Source organism: Malurus melanocephalus, unplaced genomic scaffold (assembly GCF_030028575.1).
Source record: "Malurus melanocephalus ecotype Western Australia unplaced genomic scaffold, MMel_1.1 scaffold_1539, whole genome shotgun sequence".
NCBI lineage: Eukaryota > Metazoa > Chordata > Aves > Passeriformes > Maluridae > Malurus > Malurus melanocephalus.
The window spans coordinates 3706-28931 of record NW_026624771.1 but is presented as its reverse complement, the minus strand read 5'-3'; the positions used below and the strand labels follow the sequence as shown (position 1 = coordinate 28931).

General features: G+C 48.0%; 1 protein-coding gene across 1 annotated transcript; it reads left to right on the top strand.

Annotated features, from left to right (window-relative positions):
* Positions 1-10869: 10869 nt before the first annotated feature.
* LOC130587110 (A disintegrin and metalloproteinase with thrombospondin motifs 3-like) lies at positions 10870-25220 on the top strand (the record flags this gene model as incomplete). The annotated part of the gene is made up of 18 exons (XM_057388067.1): positions 10870-11076; positions 13113-13196; positions 13299-13455; positions 13984-14089; positions 14455-14598; positions 14978-15110; positions 15598-15711; positions 16335-16480; positions 16849-17024; positions 17826-17959; positions 18396-18519; positions 20024-20104; positions 20798-20961; positions 21053-21218; positions 21624-21756; positions 22160-22367; positions 22479-22596; positions 24017-25220. Coding segments are annotated over 18 exons (2895 nt in total), but the record flags the coding sequence as incomplete, so codon positions are not given.
* Positions 25221-25226: the final 6 nt, after the last annotated feature.

Below are 25226 nucleotides of genomic sequence, written 5' to 3'. Positions count from 1 at the left end.
TTCTCACAGCTGTTCCTCAGATGTAGCACTCTGTGGAAATCCTGAGCCCTCTGCCTCCAGCTGCCCTGTCTCYGTTTTTAAAGCCTTAAAAAATGAGACTTTAAATTTCTCTAAAGAGAGAGAACTCTGTGTGGAGTTGAACATCCCTTTTGTGAGCCTCACAGTTGATGATGGCACARTGCACTGCTGCTCCAGCTGCCAATATCTCCATATAACTCCAGATTTTGCAGTCCCTGTACAAGTTTACAATGAGAGTGGTGAGGCACTGGCACAGGTAAAAGCCAGGATTGTGTCTGCAGTGCCAGGGAAGCTGAGGCAGAAACTGGAAAGCCTGGAGAAATTGGAAATCTGTGCTGCTGGACAGTGAGTTCCCTCAGGTGCTTTTCCTTGGAAGAGCAGWGCTGGACAACCAAGAGCATCTGTGAATCCTTTTAGGGATTTAATAAGGMCTTGGGACTCAATAAGCTGCTTTCAGCATCTTCTGTGAAGGCTTATTTGGGATGATGATAATATTTACAGCTTGAGTGGGATATTCAAAGGCACTGCAGGTTATTATCCCAGCTAGAAGAGGGTGAGTTGATGCCCACAGTTTGGAAGTGGCTGTTCCATAGTGGTACAGCTTCTATCAAATCACACTTCCCAAATCAGAATAGCAATATTCCATCTCTCTAATGGCTTGGATGTTATTTGTTTTTCAGRATTTTCAGTTCAGCAGTACAGTGATCTTTGTGCTTGGTTGGGTTTTTGGGACAGCCCCCTCCTGTGTGGATGTGGGATCTGGGGAGAATGGCCTTGTGCATATTTTTGCTGTTATCTTGGACACTCTCGTGGTCCATGGACTGTTGGGAAATAGCTTGGGCTTGGAGACATTTGTTGCTCTTGGAATGCTGACTTACAGTGCATTCATGGAAAAAAAGCAGGAGCCCGAGTTCAACAGCATTCAGTGACAGTTTATAGTTGGAGCTTTTCCTTTATATTTATGCCAGTGGAATTTTGAAAAATGGCTGAAATTCCATGCGGCGAGAAAGAGAGGCCTATTATCCGTGACTAATGCTTGGATACACTTTTTAAAAYTGGTGTTATTTGCTGTTGTGCCACTCACACTCTTCTGCTCTGTTGATTGCTTCTGTTGTCTCCTAATTTTGTTGAGTTTTCTCCCACYTTGSACTGCCACCCTGCCATCATTCCCAGTGCCATCCTCCTTTGGGGATCTGTCAAACTGGGATCCAGAGCTGGGATAAGCTGGGCTTTRTGTTAGGTAGGGATTGAATCTGAGATGAAGGCTGCGTTCTTGGATGACAGGATTGAAAACAGTGCTCTTGGTTGATTTTGGTGCGTTGGACTGCCTTGCTGTGTTTTCTGCAATGCAAACAATATTTGACTASGTGTTTCTTCTTTGTAATTCTGTCATTAAATTTATTGATTCACTTAAGAGATCCTTTTATATGTCTAAGTGAACCCTCAGGCAGTTTTCTCTCCTTTTGCAGAGGAGAACTATCTCTTTTTGTCATATTTTTAATCAGACTCATGGTATATTCAATGGAAAATTCTTCCTAAATCTTCTCCCCTCTCAGGTTCTTCTCCTTTTTTATTATTATGCTTTTCCTCTCTGTCTCTGTTAGCTTTCCACCAGACTGGAGGGCTCATTAAAGCAACACTGTGCAGGAAATGGGGAGAGGTGCAAGAATGGGACCCTGCTCGCCAAAGAGGGAAAATTGGCAGCTCTCCCCTCACAGGAAAATTCCTTGAATTCGAGGAGCAGCTTCATTGACAGAGTGTGCTACTGAAGGGCATGAAGTGCTTGGGGAAGTGTCATTCCACAAATAAATGGCATTTTGGATATTCACACATTGTGGTGAGGTTCCAGCAATGATGTTCCAATGCATTTGGATTATTTTGAATGTCAGAGTTGAAATTTTATGTTTTATCTGAGTGGTGCTGAGTGTCAGGAGGGAGAAGGTGGGTTCTGGATAGAAAGAAGTAATAATTCCCTATGGAAAATACTTCCAGTAAACCTCACCTCCCGTGGCAGACTGCAGGGATGAACCTTGCTTAAAAACTCCCTCCCCTTAGTCACAGCTTTTTCAAGAGAAATAGTCCTGTCTTCCAGGTCAGAACGGGAGAATTTATGATTATGACTCTGTGCTATTTTGGACRGGCTYRGGATGGGGAAAAGGAGAGGGGAATGATCAAAATACCCAGTGTGGAAACAGTGGGAGTTAGATTCATAACACATCTGTGCGAGGTGCAGGCGAGGCTGGCGCGCTCGTAGGAATTTGGTGAGGTGGAAAGGAAAAAAAGCACTTGGTTGTGTAAGAGTCTATATGAAAAAAGGAAAGAATAAAGGGGGGTGCATCCATAATGAAAAAAGTCTGTGTCAGTGTCTGAGGGCCAGTGTTTGGGCCTTGCAAAAAACTCTTCCCCACCCTGGGGGGAATGGCGACAGGAAAGTGCAGGTGGGACTCTCATGTTTGCAAACTGTGGTGTGACAGTGAAAATTAACCCTCCAAAGCTGCCTGTTTGCTGGGTTTTTTCAGTAAAAATGGTGTGATGTCAGTGTGTCTGTAGTGTCAGTCTGTGTGGTTTTTGTAAGTGTATCCCACTTACTCTGTGTAATTATAGCCAGAGCTGTGGGCAGATGAGGTTCTGCTCCCTAAGGAATTGTGAGGATTGAGAGCTGGMTTTWACTYCAGGACTRTTMCCTCCCTGACARCCCTTCCARTTTTAAAATCCTCCTTTCCAGAAAATTCTTGACTAGGAAACAGCAGAGGCTGTGACTGATTTTCTGTGATTTCCCAAAATCTGCCTGTGTGACTTTGAATACTATTTGTCGACTCAGCACAGCTATCTCGAATTACATTTATAATCCATCACTTAATGAATTTTTTTCCTCCAAAAAAAATTACTCCATAATCATTGATTACTCCATAATCATTGATTACTCCATAATCATTAATTTAGTCAGTGCACAAGCTAGTTTAAAAATTAAAGTTTTCAGCTTGAGATAGTGTTGATGGGCAAATGCAACTCTGCAAAATTCAGGCTTACATACCTTAATATTTAAATACTGTAATGCAATGAATCTGTCTGTATGTAGAGTATGGCTATGATAGGAGTGTGGAATCCTGGGGTGTTTTGGATGGGAAGGGATTTCTCATGCCCCCAGACATAGGAGTGTGGAATCCTGGAGTGTTTTGGATGGGAAGGGACCTCTGGTGCCCCCAGATATAGGAGTGTGGAATGCTGGGGTGTTTTGGATGGGAACAGACCTCTCCTTTCCCCAGATATAGGAATGCTGGGGTGTTTTGGATGGGAAGGGACCTCTCCTCTCCCCAGATATAGGAATGCTGGGGTATTTTGGATGGGAATAGACCTCTCCTCTCCCCAGTGAGCTGCAGTGCTGGAGGAGCTCTGTCTCGGACGCGGCGGTGTCGCTGCAGGTGCACGGGCTCATCACAAGGCCAGGATCCCAAAAGCAGCTGTTGGACTTGGTCCTGTTACAAGGTTGGAATCCACTTAGTGCCAACTGAGCAATTAAGGACAATTATGCTTTCATAAGTGACGGGGGAAGAGGGCGTTGGGAGGAAGTGCCCCATTGTCACACACCCGCACTTTGTGACTCACTATCACTGGCAGGGCGTTTGAAGTTCTCTTTGTCTCGCTCGTATGGGCTGCATAAATATTTCCCCACATTTTTTTCCAGTTTTACACACTCGGTTATTCCTTTTATGTGAGTGATTAGTGTGAATTCCGTTCTCCTGTCTCCTTTAAACATTGATCTCATGGCATTGCTGAGTCTGTCCGTGGTGTTCACAACCTTGGTTTCCACCTGTGCTGGTGGCCGTGCSAGGGAATCACGCTGAAGGTGTTGAAGAATAATTTTATATCTTCCTTTTATATCTGTACAGAAGTTCATGAAGTTTAGAATGGGACCAGGCCTAGTTATTGTTTCTATTCTATGTCTTCTGTGAACATGTGGGAGGTGGAAAGAAGTGGCTTAAGGCCCAATAAATTCAGAAATCTCCTTTGATTTCTTTATGTGCAAAACTGRCCTTGGCACTTGGACAGAGCTTCGTCTCTTCCCTCCTCCATTTCTCATTTGGCCTTTTAGACTTCAGGTGGCAGATGGTTGGACTTGAGGCTCTCAGAGGTCCTTTCCAACCTTAGGATTCTATGAGTCTGTGTTTTATTGGAACAGGTCACATGTTCACTCCAGCCAGTGACCTCTGATGGATTATCCAGATTCTGGAGCTCCATCACACACCCARGGCAGCAGGCAGACCCCAGATCCCAGTGCTAACTGGTCCTTCATTTGTTGTGGTAGTGGTCTGCTCCATCTCTCAGAAGTTGGAACAAATCAGTGAGAAGCATGTTTGTGTCTCTTTCCTTTTACAGAAAAAAACATGTAAAGTACCTTTTTGCTTTTTCCATTGTTGGAAAAATGGAAAAAGTTCTGTTCAAGCTAGGTGGGKAACACAGAGCCCTTCAGACAAGATCTTCAGCTTCTCCATAGGCAGGGCAATGCACATCACWGACTCTTCTCTTGACATTTCCCCTTGCATGGATCGTTGTGGGAGAGCTTTCCCCTTTGTATGGGTCAGAGTGATGGGCACGGGGATTTTATTTCATTTGTGGGGCTGCTCCAAAGTGGCTTAGGGCATTTAGGTGAAGTGTTCAATTGGTGGCTTGGACAGGTCCTTCCTCAGCAGCTGCCAGGGTCCATCCCTCATCCTTGGGAGATGTGTGGGAGCAAGGCACAACTCCCTGCTCACAATAATCCCAGTCTGAGGCACAGCTCCCTGCTCACAATAATCCCAGTTTGAGGCACAGCTCCCTGCTCACAATAATCCCAGTTTGAGGGAGCTGGGGAAGGAGCTGTGTGTGTGCTGTGGGAGCAAGGCACAGCTCCCTGCTCACAATAATCCCACTTTGAGGGCACAGCTCTCTGCTCACAATAATCCCAGTTTGAGGGAGCTGGGCTCTGTCTCATGTCCCACTGTTGTGTCTGGACAGTGCAGCAGGCTTTGCTGACTTCCAGAGGCTTAAGGCAGATAAACTGGTGATCAGAGGGTAATTGCTGTTGACAGTGGGCAGTGGGCTGCTCGCTGATGTGAAGGCTGTGGCTGTGCCTGCAGAGGAACACCAACCTGGCCCTGTCCTCTCTCACTGTTCCTGTGGCAGTAAAAGGTCCTGGGTGTTTGGGAACGCGTTCCTTACCCAGTTTTAAAAATACACAACTGCATGTAAACAAAGTTTTCCCTTTATCCCAGAGAAATGAGCAACCCAAGGAGCAGTTAGTGCCCTCACTGTGCAAACTGCTCCCATTTGCCCCATGAAAATTCATTTACTGTCCTTGCCCAAGAAGCTGTGGCTGCCCCATCCCTGGAATTGTCCAAGGTCAGGCTGGATGAGGCTTGGAGTAACCTGGTGGAGTAGGAACCATTCCTGCCCATAGCCAGGGGTGGAAGGAGATGGACCAGAGGCTCCTTCCCACCCAAACCATTCCATGGGGCTGTGAAATAGGAAGCTTGGCTCACCATGCTTTCTGCCAAGGAGTAAGGAGTGAGATCATTGTAAGGCCTTGCAATAATGATTTAATGAGCACTGGGGGTGCTGCATCTCTGCCAAAGCAACTTCCTCCAGGCCTGGAAGCTCATGGTAGTGTTCAGGTACCTGCTGAAAGAGTTTACACCCTGCAATTCCTGTGAATTCCCAGCCTGTTGGGATCTCAGCAGGCTGCCCAAAAATGCAGACAGCTCAGGTCATCCAGCATTTCTTCTTCTGGTAAGTTCTGAATTAGCAAGTAAATGATGAATGCAACTTGTGCTTTCAGAATGTAGTGGTACCCCCCTTTCTGGATTGTTCTGTCCTTTTACAATGTGATATTCCAGTTAGGAATCAAAGGAAAAAAAAATCAATTTATTACAGTTAAAGCTACATGTGTAAGTTGCTAAACTGAAGGAAGACTGACAGCTTGTAATAATGTCTTGGTAAAAAAACTGGAATTGTCAAGAGACTGTTTTTAATATATTTTCATATATTAAAATTCAGGGTCAAAACCAGACTACAGCCCTACCCGTAATTAATTTTTTTTAATAATGACATGTAGAAAGTATATATCTGTAACCTGTTCTAAAAAAAAATTAGCAAACAAAACTAACCACCAAGTCACCTGTACCTCCAAAATAAAATTATGATGGAATTCTTGCTATGTATAGAGTGAAAGCCAAATAATTAAAGAAATGTGGCAAGGGAGGATTTTTTGCTGCTAGGAAAGCAGGAATTGCAGTAGCTGTGGTTTGTAGTTTTAGGATAGCTGTTGGCTRAGTTGGCTGTTAGGGCTAAAGCCCAGCTAAAAATAAGGTGCAGAGCAGATGAGGCAGGGCAAGCCCTGAGGCTGAGCTAAGCCAGAGCAGAGCTGTGATCTGGTATTAGTGCTGGGCAGGAGCAGCTCGGGGGCTTCTCTGCTTCTCCACAGTGCCCTGGCTCAGCTTTGCAGTGTCACAGGGCAGTGTCTTTATTCCAAACCAGCTGGGTTTGACCCTGAGCCTCATTCCTCCTCTTTGGAGWGTGTGTTAGAGCCTCACAGTGAAATTCTCACCACCAGCACCGTCCCTACTAATTCTCCACAGATCTAAAAGCACTTTCCCCATGGATCAGGTGAGTGCAGACTGTCCAGGGATTGTGTGAGCCATGTTCTCCAGCACTGAGAACTCTGCAACAGGCTGACATTCCTCTTTTCTGTTTGTTTCTGGTTATGGCATGGAAAAAGAACAGTTAATAGTTGACCTAAATTCAGGCCTATTTAATTAGAATTTCCTTGAGTTCTGGCTTTGTTCTGTGTGTGTTTGCTGCCAGGTAAGGATAACCTGCASTCCTAGAAAGCCTCATGCCAGGGAGGGAAGTGATGACAAGAAAATTAYGGGGTAAAATTCCAGCCTTTTCTGTTGGAAAAGTTTATCCTGAGTTGGCTCTAAACATATTTSAAATACACAGAGGATTATGCTATGTTTCTACGTGGCTCCCGGAGTGTGCAGCTGGCACTGAGCCCTGGTGTAAATGAGGGCTCAGAGCTGTTCTTGCTGCTGGTGGAAGGGAAGAGCCTTCCCGTGATGTCAGAGCAGGGAATATCGTGCAGGAAATCTTCCCTCCTTCCCAGAATCTCTCTGCAGCTGGAACTGCTCGGGTACCAGAAAAGCACATATTTCATCAGCACTTCAAAATCTTTCCTTGCCTCTTTTAAGTGTGAGAACAAAGTGAGGTGGGGTCTGTGTTTGTGGCCTGTGGAGTTCATGCATTTCGTGACTAATCCTGCAGCCTTGGGATTCAGACCTTCCTCTAATCCCTGTTTGTTTGTAATTCTGCCAGTCACTGTCACTCCAAAGCTCTCACTGGTGGAGAACATAAACAGAGGGAATTCTCTGAGCTTAACCATCTCAGGAGGTCTGCACATGAAGTCACAAGAACATTTTCTTTCTCTTTTCTTCATTCCTTAATGCAGTGAAAGTGCTGTGAAAGTGGAGTTATGTCTGAACCTGGCTGCTGGCAATTTTATTTCCCTTAGGAAATGCTTTTGTGTCCTTGCCTTCTGCTACACCTCTGACACTGAGACACCTTTCTGAGAGGTGACACCAGCACCAAACCTTCTCTGTCACATCCTGTGACTCTCAGGTGCAGCAGCTCTTCCATCCTCATGTGATGGCACCATCCAGCTGGGGGGACATGAAGGGATGGGTGAGCACTTGGACTCGATGAGCAGAAGGACCTTTTCTAACTTTAGTGACTCTAAAGTGGGTTGCTCTGAGTTTTTCTCATTTGGTTTTTGTTAATGCTCAAGTGATTCTTCCATCTGCACTGAGGGAAACGTTCAATCCMATGTTCTCCTCTGTGTTTCTGCAGCAGCAGAGCTGGCTTGCTTGGTGTTATCAAAAGTTCATAGATAATATTTATTTATTATGAAATATCCCAGAGAGACGCTCTGCAGGGGCTYCTGGAAGCACTTCAGGGATACAGCCTTGAACATCCAATGAAACATCAAGTAAAAGTGTGTATTTTTATGGCCAACTGGCTCAGCTGGGGTCGCTGCAGAGGCAAACTCTTCCCTCAGCCCCCAAAAACAAACAAGCAGAAGTTTTGGCAGCACTTAAGCAAACAACACTCTCCTCCAGAGACACTGACACTATTAAGGCTCCAAAGCATGGAGTCAAGCCTGCAGGTCCCAGGGTCAGTGCTCCACGTGGGAAGGGGTTTGGGGCAGAGACCTCAGGACAGGATGCATTCTTTTCATGCCACTGAATTGTTGTGGCAGTGGTAGAAAGCCATTTGGTGCTTCCGGAGTAAAAGGCAATTTCAGGCAATTCTTTGAGAAAAGATAAGGGACAATGCGTAATGTGCCAGAATTTTGGTTTTTAAGGTCCTAATAAATCAAAGCACGCAACTTCCAGCAGATCCCAGAATTAATGAGAGCATCCTGTCATCATATCTTAGCCCTGATGACCTGGCTGCTTTCTGTTGCTGATCCCCCACAATTAGGCCATACCAACAGCACCACAAAAATGTTGCATGTGCACAATTCATGTGGAAATCAGTGAAAATTCTTTTGGAACTGTTTGTAATGTGCTTTTGAACTAAATGATTCTTTTYTTCATGCCTGGTTTTTCAAGAGGCACACTTCAAAATAAGCCTCAGGAGGCGGTGACAGGATGGRCTGGCCTACTTTCCTTACTTTGAGAAGAGCAGAATGGAATTTTTTAGTAGCTGCAGAACACGTCTGTCCCTGGGGACATTCTGTACATTAACACACTCTTTGGAAAGGGACTTAGATTGATCTCAATTGGTTCCATACTGATTTCTCATTAGCTTAATTTTGAATTAGTGAAGGTGTGGATATTCCCTTGATACTTTCCTTGCTGTATCTTCAGAAAAAAGGCTAAATTAGGCAATTGAGCAAGGGAATGTTTATGAGGAGCATGGATAGGCAGCTCGATGGATAGATGGATGTCAGGTGTATATATGTATATATTTGTGCTTCTATCACTGGCACACAATTCAACCCACGGATTTTACAATAGAAAATAAAATGGCAAGAATCTCCCACGTGAGTGATGCTGAGGGTTCTCTTTAGGCACACAGAGGGTTGGTTGGCTGATAACAGCATTGATGAAATAAGATTTGGGCAGCTTTATTCAATAGCAGGGTAAGTGCTGTAGTTCCATTGTTTCACAGTTGCACTCTAAGACAAACACATGCTGTAACCCAGAATAACCATTTCTCCTGGCACARGAGCATGGCCTGATCTGTTCCTGCAGGTAAGATCGGGATGCAAGTGATGCAGGTGACTAGCAAATTAAAAAAGGAAGAGATAACRAACCAGTTAATTCCAGAATGAGATTAGGACAGATTAGTCTGTCTAGCTCAAATCCCCAAACAGCCAGACTGGTTCTGTGTGTTTCCTCACTGTTGCCTGTGTGCTGTCTTTCTCCCAAGTAACAAATGATCAGATAAGGGGAAAGGCCTCAAGATGTGCCATGGAAGGTTTAGGTTAAATATAAGGGAACATCTCATACAGAAAGGGTTGTCCAGCCCTGGCACAGGCGGCACAGGGCAGCMATGGATTTCCCRTCCCTGGAGGGATTTAAAAGCTGTGTGGCTGTGGCACATGGGGACATGGTTTAGTGGTGGCTTTGGCAGTGCTGGGGGAACAGTTGGACTCGATGGCTTAGATCCCATATGTTTTGTTAAGTGCAAACTGCACCCTCAAACAGCCATCAGCAGTACCTGTAACCTGGGGTTTGACTCTCAGAGCTATGGAGTCACTCAGAGCTATGGAAAACAGATAAGAGAATAATTACCCACTTGTGTTAAACAGTGTTTTTGGACAGGGCACAGCATTTAGGGACAGGACCCAGTGTTTGATTCCCAGTGAGGTGTGGGAAGTAGGCACCATGGGCACTGCAGAGTGGCAGCGTTCAGCTGGGTTTCCCTTGGATGCTGCACTCAGCAGCTTTGCCAGCTGGAGCAGTTTTTGGAACTGGAATGGGTGTCTGATTTTCCCACTGGTGTGCTGTCCCRGGGCTGGCATCCTTGAGAGTGCCTGAAGATGCAGGAAGGGCCAGTTTGTGGACTTGCAGCCTTGGCACTGATGAATTCCAGCACAGAGGAAAAGGGCTGGAAGCTTGCCATCGTAGGGGAAAGGCAGGACTGGTCTTTCCTCTCCTCTCCATCCCCTGGATGCTGCTTGTTCCAGCTGGATTCATAGAGCAGGGAGGTCCCTGTGTGTTTTTGGGAAGAGAGGGGWACAGGGATGCTCCTGATAGCCATGGTATGCAGCTCATTGTGTGCACCATGAGATGTTCTTTGCTGATGTTCATTGCTCAGACTGCTGGGGTGCTGGTGTCCATTTGGGAAGAGCCAAGTATCCTACAGTGTGAGGCTTCACCTGTCAAAAATCCCTGGGCATGGTTTGTTTTACTGCCATAACTGGAAAGAGCTTTGGATTTTATGTGTGGAGTAAGAACCGTGATAAATTAGATCCATGTGGTTGAGTGAATGTTTTCATTGGGTTTCTGGTGATTTCTCCCACCTCATGGTTCCTGATTTATTTTATCCAGAAAGTGGTGTCTCTGCAGGTGAGGATGCCTTGTGGGAGGTTGTTTCTGAAATGGAACTGGAATTCTATTGGTCATGTGATGGAATCACAGAATGGGTTGGGTTGGGTTGGGTTGGGTTGGGTTGGGTTGGGTTGGGTTGGGTTGGGTTGGGTTGGGTTGGAAGAGGCTTCAAAGGCCACCCAGTTCCATTAGCCCCATCCAAGCATGGCCTTGAATGTTTGGAGGGCTGGGGCAGGAATTAGCAGTGCCCTGATGCCTCCCTGTCCTTGCAGGGTCCCTCCTGTCGGGTCTGGGAGCACTGAGCTCCCTGCACGTGGAGCAGCAGCTGAACCAGAGCCTGCGGCGGCGCCGCCACGCCGGAGACAACGACCACAACATCGAGGTGCTGCTGGGGGTGGACGACTCTGTGGTCAGGTTCCATGGCAAAGAACACGTCCAGAACTACCTCCTGACCCTCATGAACATCGTGAGTATCTTACAAAGCTTGTGTGCCAGCAGGAATCATTGGTGGCAGCTCTTGTAGGGGCACCAGGGGTGGGGAAAATATCAATGGGATCGTTCTGACTGCTGCTGGATAAGGTTTTGTGTTTTCAAGATGTTCCTTTGATTCTTCTTTTTCACCTTAGGTTCCTAGGGCAATTGCAAAAATTTAGACATAGTTGAAAAGCAGTAAGGAAAAAAYGTGAACTTGATCCATTTCTAGTAATTCCAAGCTTCTCCTACAACACATTTCTGGAGAAAAACTGATTAAAGAATAAACATGTGGAGGAAAAAGTGTTCTAAACTCTCAGTGGTTCTCTGACAGAGCAAACCTTCTGGTAATCCCAGCAGATCTGTCTTAGAAAGTGTGGGATCATAAGGTTTTCCAGGAAAGGAAAAAATCTCTTAAGGGTGAAGATGAGAGACTAATTATACCCTTAATGACTCCCATTAATAATGATTTTATGGATGTAGGAATGATTCTTGTTTSTTTTACACTCTTTTTATTCCTGGAATAATTTAAAAATTATTCCTAARGCTTACAGGTCATCTAAATTTGAGTTCTTAGAATCTGAGAGGAAAAAAAATTCTTCCTTTATGAATTTAACCCAACCAATGTGATGCTTTCCAGCATCRCTGAGAGAATAATTTCCTTTTTTCCACGTACCCTGTGGAACATCAGCTCCAAATCTCCATTACACGTTATTGCAGAGTATTGTGCTTTTGGTTTATAAACCTTTCCWGTGAGCAGAGGGGTTGATCCATGTCCCAAAGCACTTTGGTGGCTTTTACAGACCTGCAGCTCCATCTGCTGGGAGCAGCTGTGGGGCTGACTCCAGAGTCCTTTTTTCCTCCAGGAAAAGTCATTCCTGTGTCTTGAAGTCACTCCCCCGTTGTCTTTTGGCACAAAGGAACATTTGTGAACATTTGTGAACATTTGTGAACATTTGTGAACATTTGTGAACATTTGTGAACATTTATTCCAGCCCAGCCCTTTGTGGGAGCGATGCTGTTACATTAATGGGGAGAAAATAGAAGCAGAATAACTGACCTTTGGGATGATTGCCTCACAGGACAGGCAGCTGAGCTCTGTGCCCATTCTCTGTCCCACTGCCCTGCTGACACTGCTCTCAGCCTCAGGGATTTCAGGTTTACACCACGGGCTCAAATCCTTGCACCAGGGCCCACAGTCTGGACAAGTCCCAGTGACCTTTTTCCCTGAGGGGAAGTTCTGTTTAGCCTGATTGCAAAATGAAACAACTCTCTAACTCCTGCTCCAACCACCAGCCTCTGAACAGGGGTGTTTATTTCTCACCAATTGCCCATAATATAATATTTATTTTGTTTTTAGGGGAATGAGGAGCCTCATTGAGGACTTGCAGATGTTTCACACTCTGGTGCCAGGACATTTCTCACCTTCCCAGACACAGGGAAAGGCCTCAAGAAGGACAACTTTTGGCCCATCTGCATAATTCTGTTTTTCTAACWTCCCTGCCACAAAGCCCCTCTTTAGTACAGAAGTGACCACAGAATTCTAACTGATCTTGAAAAAGTAGGGCAGCAGCATAAGTTCCTCCTAAAAAAAATACTCTTCAAAACAAGAAGAGCTGAAGTGTTCCAGGATAAGCTTGGAGCAGCYTGGTCTASTGGAAGSTGTTTCTGCCCTTGCARAGAGGGGGAATGAGATGAGCTGTAAGGTCCCTYYCAAAGCAGTGCAGGATTTTGTGATTTGCAGGGYTTGTACTTGACATCTTCTCCCTAATCCCCTTTTCTTTGAGCCCTGATCCATGAAACATGAGAGGAGGCTTGACATGCTTCCCAAAATTCCATGTGAAGAGGGTATGTGGTGACACGAAGTGAATTTACATTTTTCACTGTGTGGAAATGGTCCGAGACTGGAATCCTCTTCTGAGGATTGTAATGATACAAGTCCTTGGAATAACATCTCTGTGGCCTTGGAGGTTTCCTTGGTATCATCAGTGGGTTATTTTCTCATTAATTTTTTCCTCTTTTTTTCCTCAGGTGAATGAGATTTACCACGACGAGTCCCTGGGTGTTCACATCAACGTCGTGTTGGTCCGAATGATCATGCTGGGCTACGCAAAGGTGAGCAAGCAACTTCAGCACTTCATCTGCTGGGCAGGACCTCCAAATCCACGTGAAATTGCTGCTTTAGGAGGAGCTGGCTCTGACATGTTGCTCTGTCAGTCCATCAGCCTGATCGAGAGGGGGAACCCGTCACGCAGCCTGGAGAACGTGTGCCGCTGGGCCTATCAGCAGCAGAGAGCAGACCCCAGCCATGCTGAGCACCAYGACCATGCCATCTTCTTAACCAGGCAAGATTTTGGGCCCGCTGGTATGCAAGGTAATGCAGCTGACCCGGGGCAGAGCTCTGCGCTCGGTGTTTCTTGCCAGAAAAGAGGAAAAATTGGGAATTGCGTTGTTAGCTCCTCGTCTTGTTCATTCCACAGGCTTTTTTCAAAAGCAAGGAGACTTTGCCATGAGTCCTTGCCATTTATAGCCAAATGTAGACTGAATTTCTTTCTTGAGAGTTGTAAATAAATACCTCTTAACTCTCTTCAAACTCTTGTGTATGCAGGAAGGGCTGGGAACCTCAATGCATGTGGCATTCCTCTTCATTTTATTGCACCTTTCAGCACAGATTTCCATTTTTAGACACCCAGCCACTTTGACACCTGCATCCACCCTTTGGACTCAGGGAGCTAATGATAATGGGCAGGAATTCCCAAAGGCTGGTCAGGATGAGGAGCCAGGCAGGCTACCCTGGCCTCACAGCAATTTGAGCCTTTCCTGAGGAGAAGGAAGTTTACTGGGGGGGCTGATTTAAGATCGTGTCCTGAGCACAAGACTCAGCCCCAMTGTCTGTCTGTAGGATATGCTCCTGTGACAGGCATGTGCCACCCGGTCCGGAGCTGCACCCTCAACCACGAGGACGGCTTCTCATCAGCCTTTGTTGTTGCTCATGAGACTGGGCATGTGTAAGTGCAACTTTTACCATCAGATCACACCAAAATGCTGTGCTGCACCYCCTTCTTGCCCCAAGGGTTGGGTTTAATGGCTCTGAAGAAGCTGTCCTAGTTTTATTTCCGTCTCCCTGGGAATGTAATAGTGGCTGAAGCAATGGAGAGACGAATGGGGGAAGAAGGGAAGGGGAGGAGGGTGAYCTTTGTTTCCTCTGGGGTGAGGGAAAGGTCAGGAAGGGATCTGGAAGGTAGAGGCAGTGGAGACAGGAGCTGGTTTAGTCTGCTCCTTCACTGCCTTCTCCCCAGCTGGCTGTGGCTCAGATTCGGCCCCTCTTCCATAGCTGTTTTCACAGGAGCTCTGAGCAGGTTCTTTCTTGCAGGCTGGGCATGGAGCACGATGGGCAAGGGAACAGATGTGGGGACGAGACGGCGATGGGCAGCGTCATGGCCCCCCTGGTGCAGGCTGCCTTCCACCGCTACCACTGGTCCCGCTGCAGCGGCCAGGAGCTCAGGAGATACATCCAGTAAGGCCTCCGGGGGCAACCACTCTCTGATCCCTCTTTTTCAGACACTTTCCCCTTCAAATCTCTGTTAGAAAAGCTCCAACCCATGAATGCTGTGTCCTCACATGGGGGGGGCTGTTCTGTACCCATCCACTGAGGATGGAAAGTCCATGGAAAGACTCCCTTAACTCTAGAGGGGTTGGGAATAGGTGTCACATTGTCCCAGAAGGCCAGAATGGATTGGGTTGGAAGGGACAGTAAARCTCATCTTGTCCCAAAMYCYCTKCCACCAACAGGRRCACMTTCCACTATCAGCCCCACCGCCCTGGCCTTGGACACTTGAATTGAATTCAGAATACTCATCTTCTCATGGTCTGCTTTTCTGGGTCTCTTTTCACAGCTCTTATGACTGCCTTCTCGATGACCCTTTTGAGCATGACTGGCCCAAGCTCCCCGAGCTGCCAGGCATCAACTATTCCATGGATGAGCAGTGCCGCTTCGACTTCGGYGTGGGCTACAGGATGTGCACAGCAGTACGTGCTGGACACCCAGGAATAAACACACAGCAAGTGCAGGAACTGAATGGGGCATTTCAAAGAGATCTGCCAAGAGATGAGGGATGTTTCTGGGGAAAGCCTGTCCTCTGGGTCCTGTGGAATAATGGGAAAATGAGTGGCAACCTGGTCCATATAGCACAGACTAGTGGGAGCGAGCACAAGAAAGAAACAGAGAAAAAAAAAAGTCTAATTTTTGTCCCATTTCTGGGTGTCTTCTTTCCTYCCTGGCACAGGGCTGGGGGATGCCAGGGAATAAGCACTGCCCTGAAGATACTGGGTTTACTGGGCTGTGTGAGATGGAATTCATAGAGTGGGTTGCACTCATCCAAAAAGTAGAAAAAATAAAAGATACAAATAAAATRTAAATAAAATACACTAAATACTTACTAATCCAGAATAAATCATCTGTATGATTTATAAATCATCTCATGCTCTGCATTTCTTCTCCTGCCTGTYGTTTCAGTTCCGAACCTTTGATCCCTGCAAGCAGCTGTGGTGCAGCCATCCTGAYAACCCCTACTTCTGCAAGACCAAGAAAGGACCTCCCCTCGATGGCACAGAATGTGCCCCAGGRAAAGTGAGTCTGGGCTTTGCACTGTGTTTGTCTTGGGGAAAAAAACAAGTTAGGTCCATTTGGGTTGAAGGGCACAGAGGGAAACAGGGAATTGCCTGACACTCCCAGGGTGAAGAGAGAACGTGTGGAAAACAGGAGCTGTGCTTTCCCCCCGGGATATTCTGTGAGCTGTAAAGGTTTGCCACGGTGCATTTTGGGCTTAGAAATTCCAGCTGAGGTGCAGCCTATTCTGTGACCTCTTTGTTATATTTTTTGGGGTTCTGTCTCATCTGTGAAGTTTCTGTAGAGTGCCTTTAGGAATCCAGGGAAGCAGATGATGCTGTTACTGTGGGATGACTGCTCAGAACTCATGGTCCACACATCCTGTGGCAAATGCTTGTGTAGGCTGAGGATTAGTGCTTGATTTTTCCCCTTAATATCCCCATTAGTGGATGTCCTGCCAATCCATTTTCAATTATATAATTATACTGAAATGCCTGGGGTTTTCTAGGAAATTCCCTTTATTTTGAGATACTGAAGAGCCACATGTACCATCTGCGCGTGCCCCAGACAGCAGCAAAATGTTCTTSTACTGTGCTTACACAATTCATTTGGGGTTTGTGTCTGTTGTCACCCCRTTCCCTCAGTGGTGCTACAAGGGTCACTGCATGTGGAAGAACACCAACCAGCTGAAGCAGGATGGACACTGGGGGCCCTGGACCAAGTTTGGCTCCTGCTCACGGACCTGTGGGACCGGGGTTCGCTTCCGCACGCGCCAGTGCAACAACCCAATGTAGGTGTGGGAATTGCACCCACCCAGGGTCCTCAGAGGGGTCACTGCAAATGGCATTTGGGTTTTGGGTGCAGATTCTGTTCAAGCCCCTTGAAAGGGGATCGTTTTTGGTGGATCCAAGAATACCATAGAATTATAGAATCCCAGACTGGTTTGGGTTGGAAGAGACCTTAAAGTTCATCCATTCCCATGAGCAGGGACACATTCCCACATCCCAGGGTGCTCCAAGTCCTGCCCAACCTGTTCTTGGACACTKCCAGGGATCCAGGGGCAGCCACAGCTTCTCTGGGCACCCTGTGCCAGGGCTCCCCACCCTCCCAGGGAAGTTTGTCCCTGATGAGAATCTCTGCAATGTTTTCCTCTGCCAGGCCCATCAATGGAGGTGACGACTGCTCCGGGGTGAATTTTGAGTTCCAGCTGTGCAGCACCGAGGAGTGTCCAAAGCACTTTGAGGATTTCAGGGCTCAGCAGTGCCAGCAGCGCAATTCCCACTTCGAGTTCCGGGGCAGCCGACACCACTGGCTGCCCTACGAGCACCCCGACCGTGCGTCCTGCTCTGCRCCTTTAATCACACTTGGAAGGGTTTGCAGGCATTCCCCTCGGCCCACAACTCCCACAAAAGCAAATGAGTTGCTTCCCTCCCCACCCATYTRYCTGTTTTGTCTGAAAATCACAAGTRTTGCCTTAAATCCTGGATTTTGATATCCCAATTCCCTGCTCTGACTTCAGTTTTTCCATTTTAGCCAAAAACTGTCCATTTCCCTCCCATTTATCCATAAAATGGACACTTTTGACCCTAAAATAGCACATTATGTCTGAAAATTGGCAGATTTGCCCTAAATCCCTGATTTTAACCCAGAGTGTCCCTACTCTGACCCAAATTTGCCCTTTTTACTACCAGAGTCCCATTATTCCCCCTGAACATCCCCCTTTATCCCTAAAATTGACATTTTTGCTCCAAAGTTACAGAATTATGTCTCAAAATCACAAGTTTGCCCTAATTTCTCCGTTTCCACCCCAAATCTCCCATTTCTCCCCAATCCCCCCGTTTATCCCTAAAATTCACCTTTATAATTTCAAATTGCTTGCTTATCCCCAAAATGGATACTTTTTACCCAAAATTGCCACATGACGTCTCAAAACCACCAGTTTTGCCCTAAATCCCTGAGTTTCTGCCCAAACCTCCCCATTTTCCCCCAARCTGCCTATTTCCCCCAAAATTACCCCGCAATGCACGTGCCCTCATCCTCAACCCCAAACTTTTCTCACAGCTCGCTCTATCAGTGGGATGGTTGTGGGAACACCCCATATCCATGTCCTCCATGCATCATTTCTTKTCCCACAGCTCCCAGGAGGTGTCACCTGTACTGCCAGTCCAGGGAAACRGGGGATGTGGCTCACATGAAACAGCCAGTGCACGACGGGACTCGCTGTTCCTACAAGGATCCCTACAGCATCTGTGTCCGTGGRGAGTGTGTGGTGAGTGGCAGCTTGCCCAGGGACACTGGGGACAGCTCAGTGGCACGGAGACACTTTGCARGTGTCTCTAAATTCCAGATTTTCAGCGTTGTTTGCCTCCCAAGTCCTTGACTTTGATGTTAAATTAGAGAACAGCGCAGACCTGTTGCATGGAAGTGCTCCTCTTCCCCTGATTGTTTCTTGTCATGGAATCCCAGRCTGGTTTGGGATTGAAAGGGACCTGGTTTGGGCTGAAAGGGACCTTAAAGATCATCAGTTCCATGTCACTGCCATGGGGACACATCCCACTGTCCCAGGCTGCTCCAAGCCTGGCCTTGGGCACTGCCAGGGATCCAGGAGCAGCCACAGCTTCTCTGGGCACCCTGTGCCAGGGCCTCAGCATTCTCATAGAAAAGAATTCTCTCCTAACATCCAATTTTGCCCTTTTTTTCTGCAGAAAGTGGGCTGTGACAAGGAAATTGGCTCCARCAAGGCCGAGGATCAGTGYGGGGTCTGCGGCGGGGACGATTCCCACTGCCGGACGGTGAAGGGGACCTACACCCGCACTCCCAAAAAGCTTGGTAGGAACAGCAGCTGCCTGGAGCTCCTGTGGCTCTGGGGYTTGTGTCACACTCACAGGCACATTCAAACCTTGGGAATAATGGAGCTAACAGCATCYCTTGGGGCCTGTTCAGGACAGGCTGCTGTCCGTCGGTCCCGGATTGTGGATGAACATGGAAGTGATGGAATACTGATTCCATCAGGGAATACTGATRGATTTTCCCTGGCTTGGGTAATCTGGTCATTAAAAAGGCTAATTGACCTCTTCCAACAGGGGAATATGTAAGCAAGAAGTGCCAAAAAGAATTTGAGTTTCTAGAAAACAGTTTCTGCAAGTATCCAACTTAAAATCCTGCCCGGATTGTCCGACTTCCATGGACTGSTTGTCTTGCCTAGATGTTTCCAAATCTGCTGTAAATGCATTTGTCTATTATGTAATATAGGTTTTTTTGCTTGTAAAGAGCATCTGGGTGATACACAATCAGTGGAATGACCGGACTGGGCTCCCAGGGCACTAATTCCAGGTGTTCTGTTTAAGGGAAGAGCAAAGGAGCCATTCCCTTACTCAAAGGAGCTCACAGTGTTTCCATTTCTGGGACAAAAGAGGCTAAAAACATTCTGGGTAAGTGCAACAGCTTGTAGGGAGAGAGGCATCCGTGGGAATGGCAGTTCCCATCTTCCTGTAGACACAGACAGGTAATACCACACCAGGCAAAAACTTGTTCCCTGTGCTCTAAAGGTGATGGAGGAAAAGATGGGAAATCCTGTTGGGCACATGCACTGCTCAGCCAGGACCAGSACTTTCCCTGTTCCTGGCTTTTCTGTTCCTTCACTTGGATTTCCCATGGGCTGTGTTTGTCAGGGGCAGAACAGAGTGCCAGTGCATCCAGCAGTCCCAGAATCCTGTCATTTTGCATCATTAAATCTGCAGTTGTTAACAAGGAAATAACAGGAATATGAAAATCCCATGCACTCAGAGAACTCACAGGGCTCTTGGTTAAATCTTGATCTTCAAGTACCTCTGACCAATCCCTAGAAGGGATTCTCCCTTATGGCAGTGCTTCCTTGATTTTGCACTAGTTACCTGTGATTTGCACTGGTAAATAAATAATTGAAATCKGAACTAAGAATAATTTTCTTTGGGCACAACTTTTTACTTGTCAGTAAGTTCCAATCCAACAACCTGAGGAGTAATTTGGCAAAATAATTGAGGAAAACTTGTGCTTATGTCCTGGTGTGCCGAGGAACACAGGAAACATCTTTTTGCCTGAGTTTTTTTGCAAATATGGAACTGATCCCAGCTGGGAAGTGGCAGATGGGTCTGTAAGCGGTGTCTGTTGTCTCCCTGGAGGAGAAGAGCCCAGCAGGGCCCATCCCACACGTTCCAAACCCATGTCTGCTGCACACTTGCTCTGGGATGCYCTCTCCTGCAAGCAGAGCTGGGCCATGCCCTGCACTCCTGACCATGGCTGTTCCTTTCTCTTTTCCTCCCCGCTGCCTCCACTGACCCTGCACGTGCCAAAGGATACCTTAAGATGTTTGATATCCCTCCTGGGGCTCGCCATGTGTTTATTCAAGAAGATGAGGCCTCTCCTCACTTTCTTGGTAAGTGTTTCTCTGCTCAAGTTTGGTCTGAGGCTGCAGAAGAAGCACGGGATGCTCATGCCAGAGGGATGAGAGAGCCCAGTGAAGGGGTTGAGTAAATGTGGGCTTTCCAAATTGTGTGGCCAGGGCTTAGTCCTGCAGTCCTACAGCTCAGCAAGCAAACATCTGCTCGTTTGAAATATCTAAATATTAAACTGATCCCAGTTTGCATGTTTACTAACCAAAGATTGTGATGGCTCACATCAAAGTGGGCACTGCCGGGGTGAATCAAATTCAGTATGTTTTAATTATTCCTGTGGCACACTGCCAAAAGAAGAAAAATGAGAGTCCATCTTTTCATGGCTGTTGGAACTGGAYGRTCTTTAARGTCCCTTCCAATCCACACCATTCTGTGATTCTGATTTTTAATGAATCGACTTCTACTTGAAGCATCATCATCATCATAATCCCCGCTGTAGCTGGCTGAGGTGTGCTGTCCAAACCCAAACCCAGGCAGTTCCACAGGGCTCTGATTCCTCAGCTCCTCACTCACTTACAGATTTTAGCATCTGGGACACRCCCGGGTGTGCAGAGGGAAGCAAAATGTGATAAAAATGCATTATTTTCACAATCTGATGGAAACCCCTCCCCGTGCCACCCCGATTGCTGCCACTGCGGGGGAGGCACGACAGGCTCTGCTCTCGCTCCTCCCAGCAATCAAGAACCAGGCTACAGGACACTACATCCTGAACGGGAAAGGGGAGGAGGCCAGATCCCGATCCTTCATCGACCTGGGCGTGCAGTGGGACTACAGCATCGAGGATGACACTGAGACCCTGCACACGGACGGGCCCCTGCACGACGCCGTGGTGGTGCTGGTGGGTGACGTGCCCAGCTCTGGGGACACAGAGCCTTGGTGTCCTGCTTTGCACAGGAATCTGTAACAGCACTGGTTTATGTTATCCACAGATCATTCCTCGGGGGAACGACACCAGGTCCAGCCTGACTTACAAATACATCATCCACGAGGATTCGGTGCCCACCATCCACAGCAACAACGTGCTGCGTGAGGACATGGACACCTTCGAGTGGGCCCTGAAGAGCTGGTCCCAGTGCTCCAAACCCTGCGGTGGAGGTGAGCAGGGTGTGAGACACCTGGAACAAAGGATAAAGTGCCAGAACTCGTGATTTCAAAATCTTGGCTTCCTTTCTTTAACAGCACTTTGTTATTTTAGTGCTCAAGTTTAAAATACCTGAAGTGCATGATTGTTCTTAAGTGTCACACTTCCCACCTAGGAAGAAAAAGGCTTCTTTAGGGTTTAAGTTTGGACCCCGAGCCACTTTGGACATCCAAACTCAGACTGATGCTCCTGAGCATGCCCTGTACTCATGGTCTGCCCATGGCTCTTAAGCAAAGAATGGGGAATGCCAATACCAAAATTGAGTCCTGTCAACCCATTTAATAAGCCAGAAAACCCTATTGAAGCCAAACATTCTCACAAAGATCTGATTCTTGTGATTTCTCTGACACGTTCCCCAGGGTTCCAGTACACCAAGTATGGGTGCCGCAGGAAGAGTGACAACAAGATGGTTCATCGAAGCTTCTGTGAAGGCAGCAAAAAGCCAAAGCCCATCCGTAGGATGTGCAACTTGCAGGAGTGCACAGAGCCCCTGTGAGTGTGGCTGGGCATGGAGAGCAGGGAGGGCTCCTTGGGACAGGGTAGCCCCAGCCAGACTGGGTGGGATGGATGAATTGGGTGGGATGCTGACAGCTTTCCAGGCTGCAGTTCCTGAATATGGAGGGGAGTCTCTACCTCTGCAAGCATGCACACTGATTTGATTGGGTGGTTGTATTGTATTTATATCTATATATGTATATATATATACATATATATATATATATATATATATAGATATACATCAGAAAATCATACAGTGGTTGGGTTGGAAGGGACTGTATAGCTTATCTCATTACAACCCCCTGCCATGGAGCTTGCTGCAGGGCTGAGGCAGCCACAAAAAAGCAGGACAAAAAGAGGAACAGTTGATGGTGTCTGACTCTATTTGCCTTGGCAGCTGGGCAGCAGATGAGTGGGAGCACTGCACCAAAAGCTGTGGCAGTTCTGGCTACCAGCTGCGCACGGTGCGCTGCATCCAGCCCCTCCCAGACGGCACCAACCGCTCCGTCCACGCCAAATTCTGCAGCGGCCACCGCCCYGAGAGCCGCCGGCCCTGCAACCACGTGCCCTGCCCCGCGCCCTGGAAAGCCGGGCCCTGGTCCCAGGTGGGCAGCGCAGTGGGGCTGCACCAGCCCGTCCCAAAACCAGCCCGGAGCTGGCTGGGACACGGTGATTTCTGCCCAGTACACCCTGATGTGTGCTCTCTGTGTCTGCAGTGCTCGGTGACCTGCGGGGAGGGGACCGAGAGCCGGCAGGTGCTGTGCCGYGCCGGGGACCGCTGCGAGGGGGAACGGCCCGAGTCTGTCAGAGCCTGTAAACTCRCTGCCTGTGATGGTAAGAGAGCAGCTGCAAGGGCTGCAGCAGGGAATAACTCTGCCTGGAGACACACCAGTCCAGCAATCTCTGCATGTCACAGCTCCCCGTGCCGGGGTCTGTCCTGTAAATGTGCTCAAACAGGGTTTAACCACATTGGCCCAAGTTGTGTTTGCACAGACTGAGTSCAGAGGTGAAGGTCAACCCAAAGCAAACCCTGCCTGACCTCTAAATCCCAGGCTAAGTTCTACAAGCTGCCAAGTGAGAGAGGAAAAATACATAAACATGGAACCAAGAGCACTAATCAGGTTCCTGGGAATCCATTACATTGTTTCTCATAGAATTTTTAACAGGTTTTGAAGCTTTTTATGACAACAATGCMTATCTTCCTTTGGATTATTTCCTCAGTAGGATTTGGGGTTTATTGTGATTTTAACTCCCTCTGGCTGGCTCTGACACTGCTCAGGGGTCAGAGCTCCTTGGCYGTGCAGGTRTTTTCCCCCAGACTGGACAGGTGGGATCTGCTTTGGCTCCTTATGGAACCTGCTGGAAATAGAGAAGCACAGCCCAAATCTCTGTGGGTGGAGTSRTGGAATCTAAACCAGCACWAAYGGATACCCTAAAATGAACCATGAGAGGTGGGACCAAATAAGGGTCACTGTYACTATGGAAAGGCAAAGGGAATTGTACCTATAGCCCCAGATTCCATCCTGAGGCTGGARTAATCTCACAGTGCCTCATGGAGCAGGATATTCCCATGCAGATCTGCTGCTTTYACACCAGGTTTGTCAGGAGCCAGCAAGGGTTGTGAGGAAGCTCAGCAGGATCATGACAAGGAGAGATTCATATCCCATAGAACTGGGTTTTACCGAGTTCCTTGGAGTTGAGCTTGTTTTCACCCACTCTGAGATCAGGCTCCAGTTGATATTTAAAAGCAGGGGGGGAAGGCAGTGTCCCACTGTACTGCTGACCCACGATGAGGCAGCCCCTGTGCCAAGGTGAGGATGTCTCTCTCTGCAAAAGTTGATGTTGTTTCAAAGTTTCCAGAGGAGCCTCTACAAGTTCTTTGTCCTGAGGAAAGGGATGCACACACCTCAGATGTGACCCACTGTTGAAGCTTTCAGTTGGTCCCTGAAAAATTCCAAACTTAATCCAAACAAAGCTATATCCAACTATAACCTTTTATCTTAAAGGCATTGGCGAGGGTTCTTGCTTGGGATCTAGTTTCAGTGAGGGAAGATTCCCTTGGTTTTAATGCTGCTGATGGATGATGTCCTGAGGCTGGAAGGGAAGGGATTCAGAGTGGGTGGGACATGCCAGCATGTCTGGGGGAGCTCTGGGAGGTTGGCACTGGGAATCAGTGTCCTTCTCAAAAACAATGTGCCAGCGTTTCCCAAGTGCCCATTACCAGGTTCCCGTCTCTGGAACATTTGTTTTGCAGATGAGCCCTGCCTGGGAGACAARTCCATCTTCTGCCAGATGGAAGTGCTGGCCCGCTACTGCTCCATCCCTGGCTACCACAAGCTGTGCTGTGAGTCGTGCAGCCGGCGAAGCAGCGGCTTCCCAGCACCCGGAGGGGCCGGCACCGAGGGGGACGCGCCACTGGAYCCTGTGCCCACGCCTGTGGTGTCCCCCCAGGCTCAGCTGGTGCCCGGGAGCAGCTCTGCAGGCCGGCTGCCTTTGGAAGCACAGGAATCGGAGCGGCACAGCCCACCAYCCAGCCCCCTGCCCAAAGGTGCGGCCGTTCCGCGCTGGAGAGCTCCTCTGGCCGCCAAGACTTCCCAGCTGCTGGCTTTCCTGCAGCGCTGCCCTGCCAACAGCAGCAGCCCCAGCACTGGCAGCGCCCTGGTGCCAGCAGAGGACACTCACAGGACTGCCAGCAAGGGCCAGGAGCGCAGGGGACAGCCATGGCCCCCGAGGGTGGCACCTGTGGAACGATGAGCSAGGAGCACAGCCACAGCCTGGGACTCCCTGAGCTCTGGACACTGCGGAGCGCGCTGCGTGCCACGGGCACCACGCTGCAGGGCACGGCTCGTCCCCTGGAAATACAAAGGACAAGAAGTGCTGGTTCACTTTCTGGTGCTCCTGGCCTCCTCCTGCCCCGCATTCCCCGGCYGGCTGGGACACGCAGAGGAAACACCCAATGAGTGGGAGTCGCAGAGGGCTCCGTCCAGCTCTGGCCCAGAAGTTAGCCCTAACCTCAGCACTGCCTGTGCTTTTGGGCTCTGAGCACTCAGCTGCAGGAAACGCCCCACTGCAGGCAGGAGCAGACACGGACACTCGAAACACTTGCCACGGATGAAACACTTGCACAGAGACTCATTTCTCCCTAGAAACCAGCACCGTGGCAACTGTTGGATACATCCAGGAAATTGGGGTTTTTGTAAGAGTTTTGTGTTGTCCCACAACTGTTTACCKGTGTTGTTCCATCACCAGGTGCCAGCTGTCGAGTTCTGCCCTATCAGCATTCCAAGAGCTGGTGTTTAAAGAGGTATTAACATAAAAAGTGGACTTCCATTTGCATAGGAATTTCATTGCTGGCATTAGGAAAGGATTGGTAGTGTTTTGGATATCATCAATGTGATGCTTTGTACAAATCTGTGGGTACTGCAAGTGCTGTCCTGGTCCTGCTCCAAAGGGGTTCTGGTTCC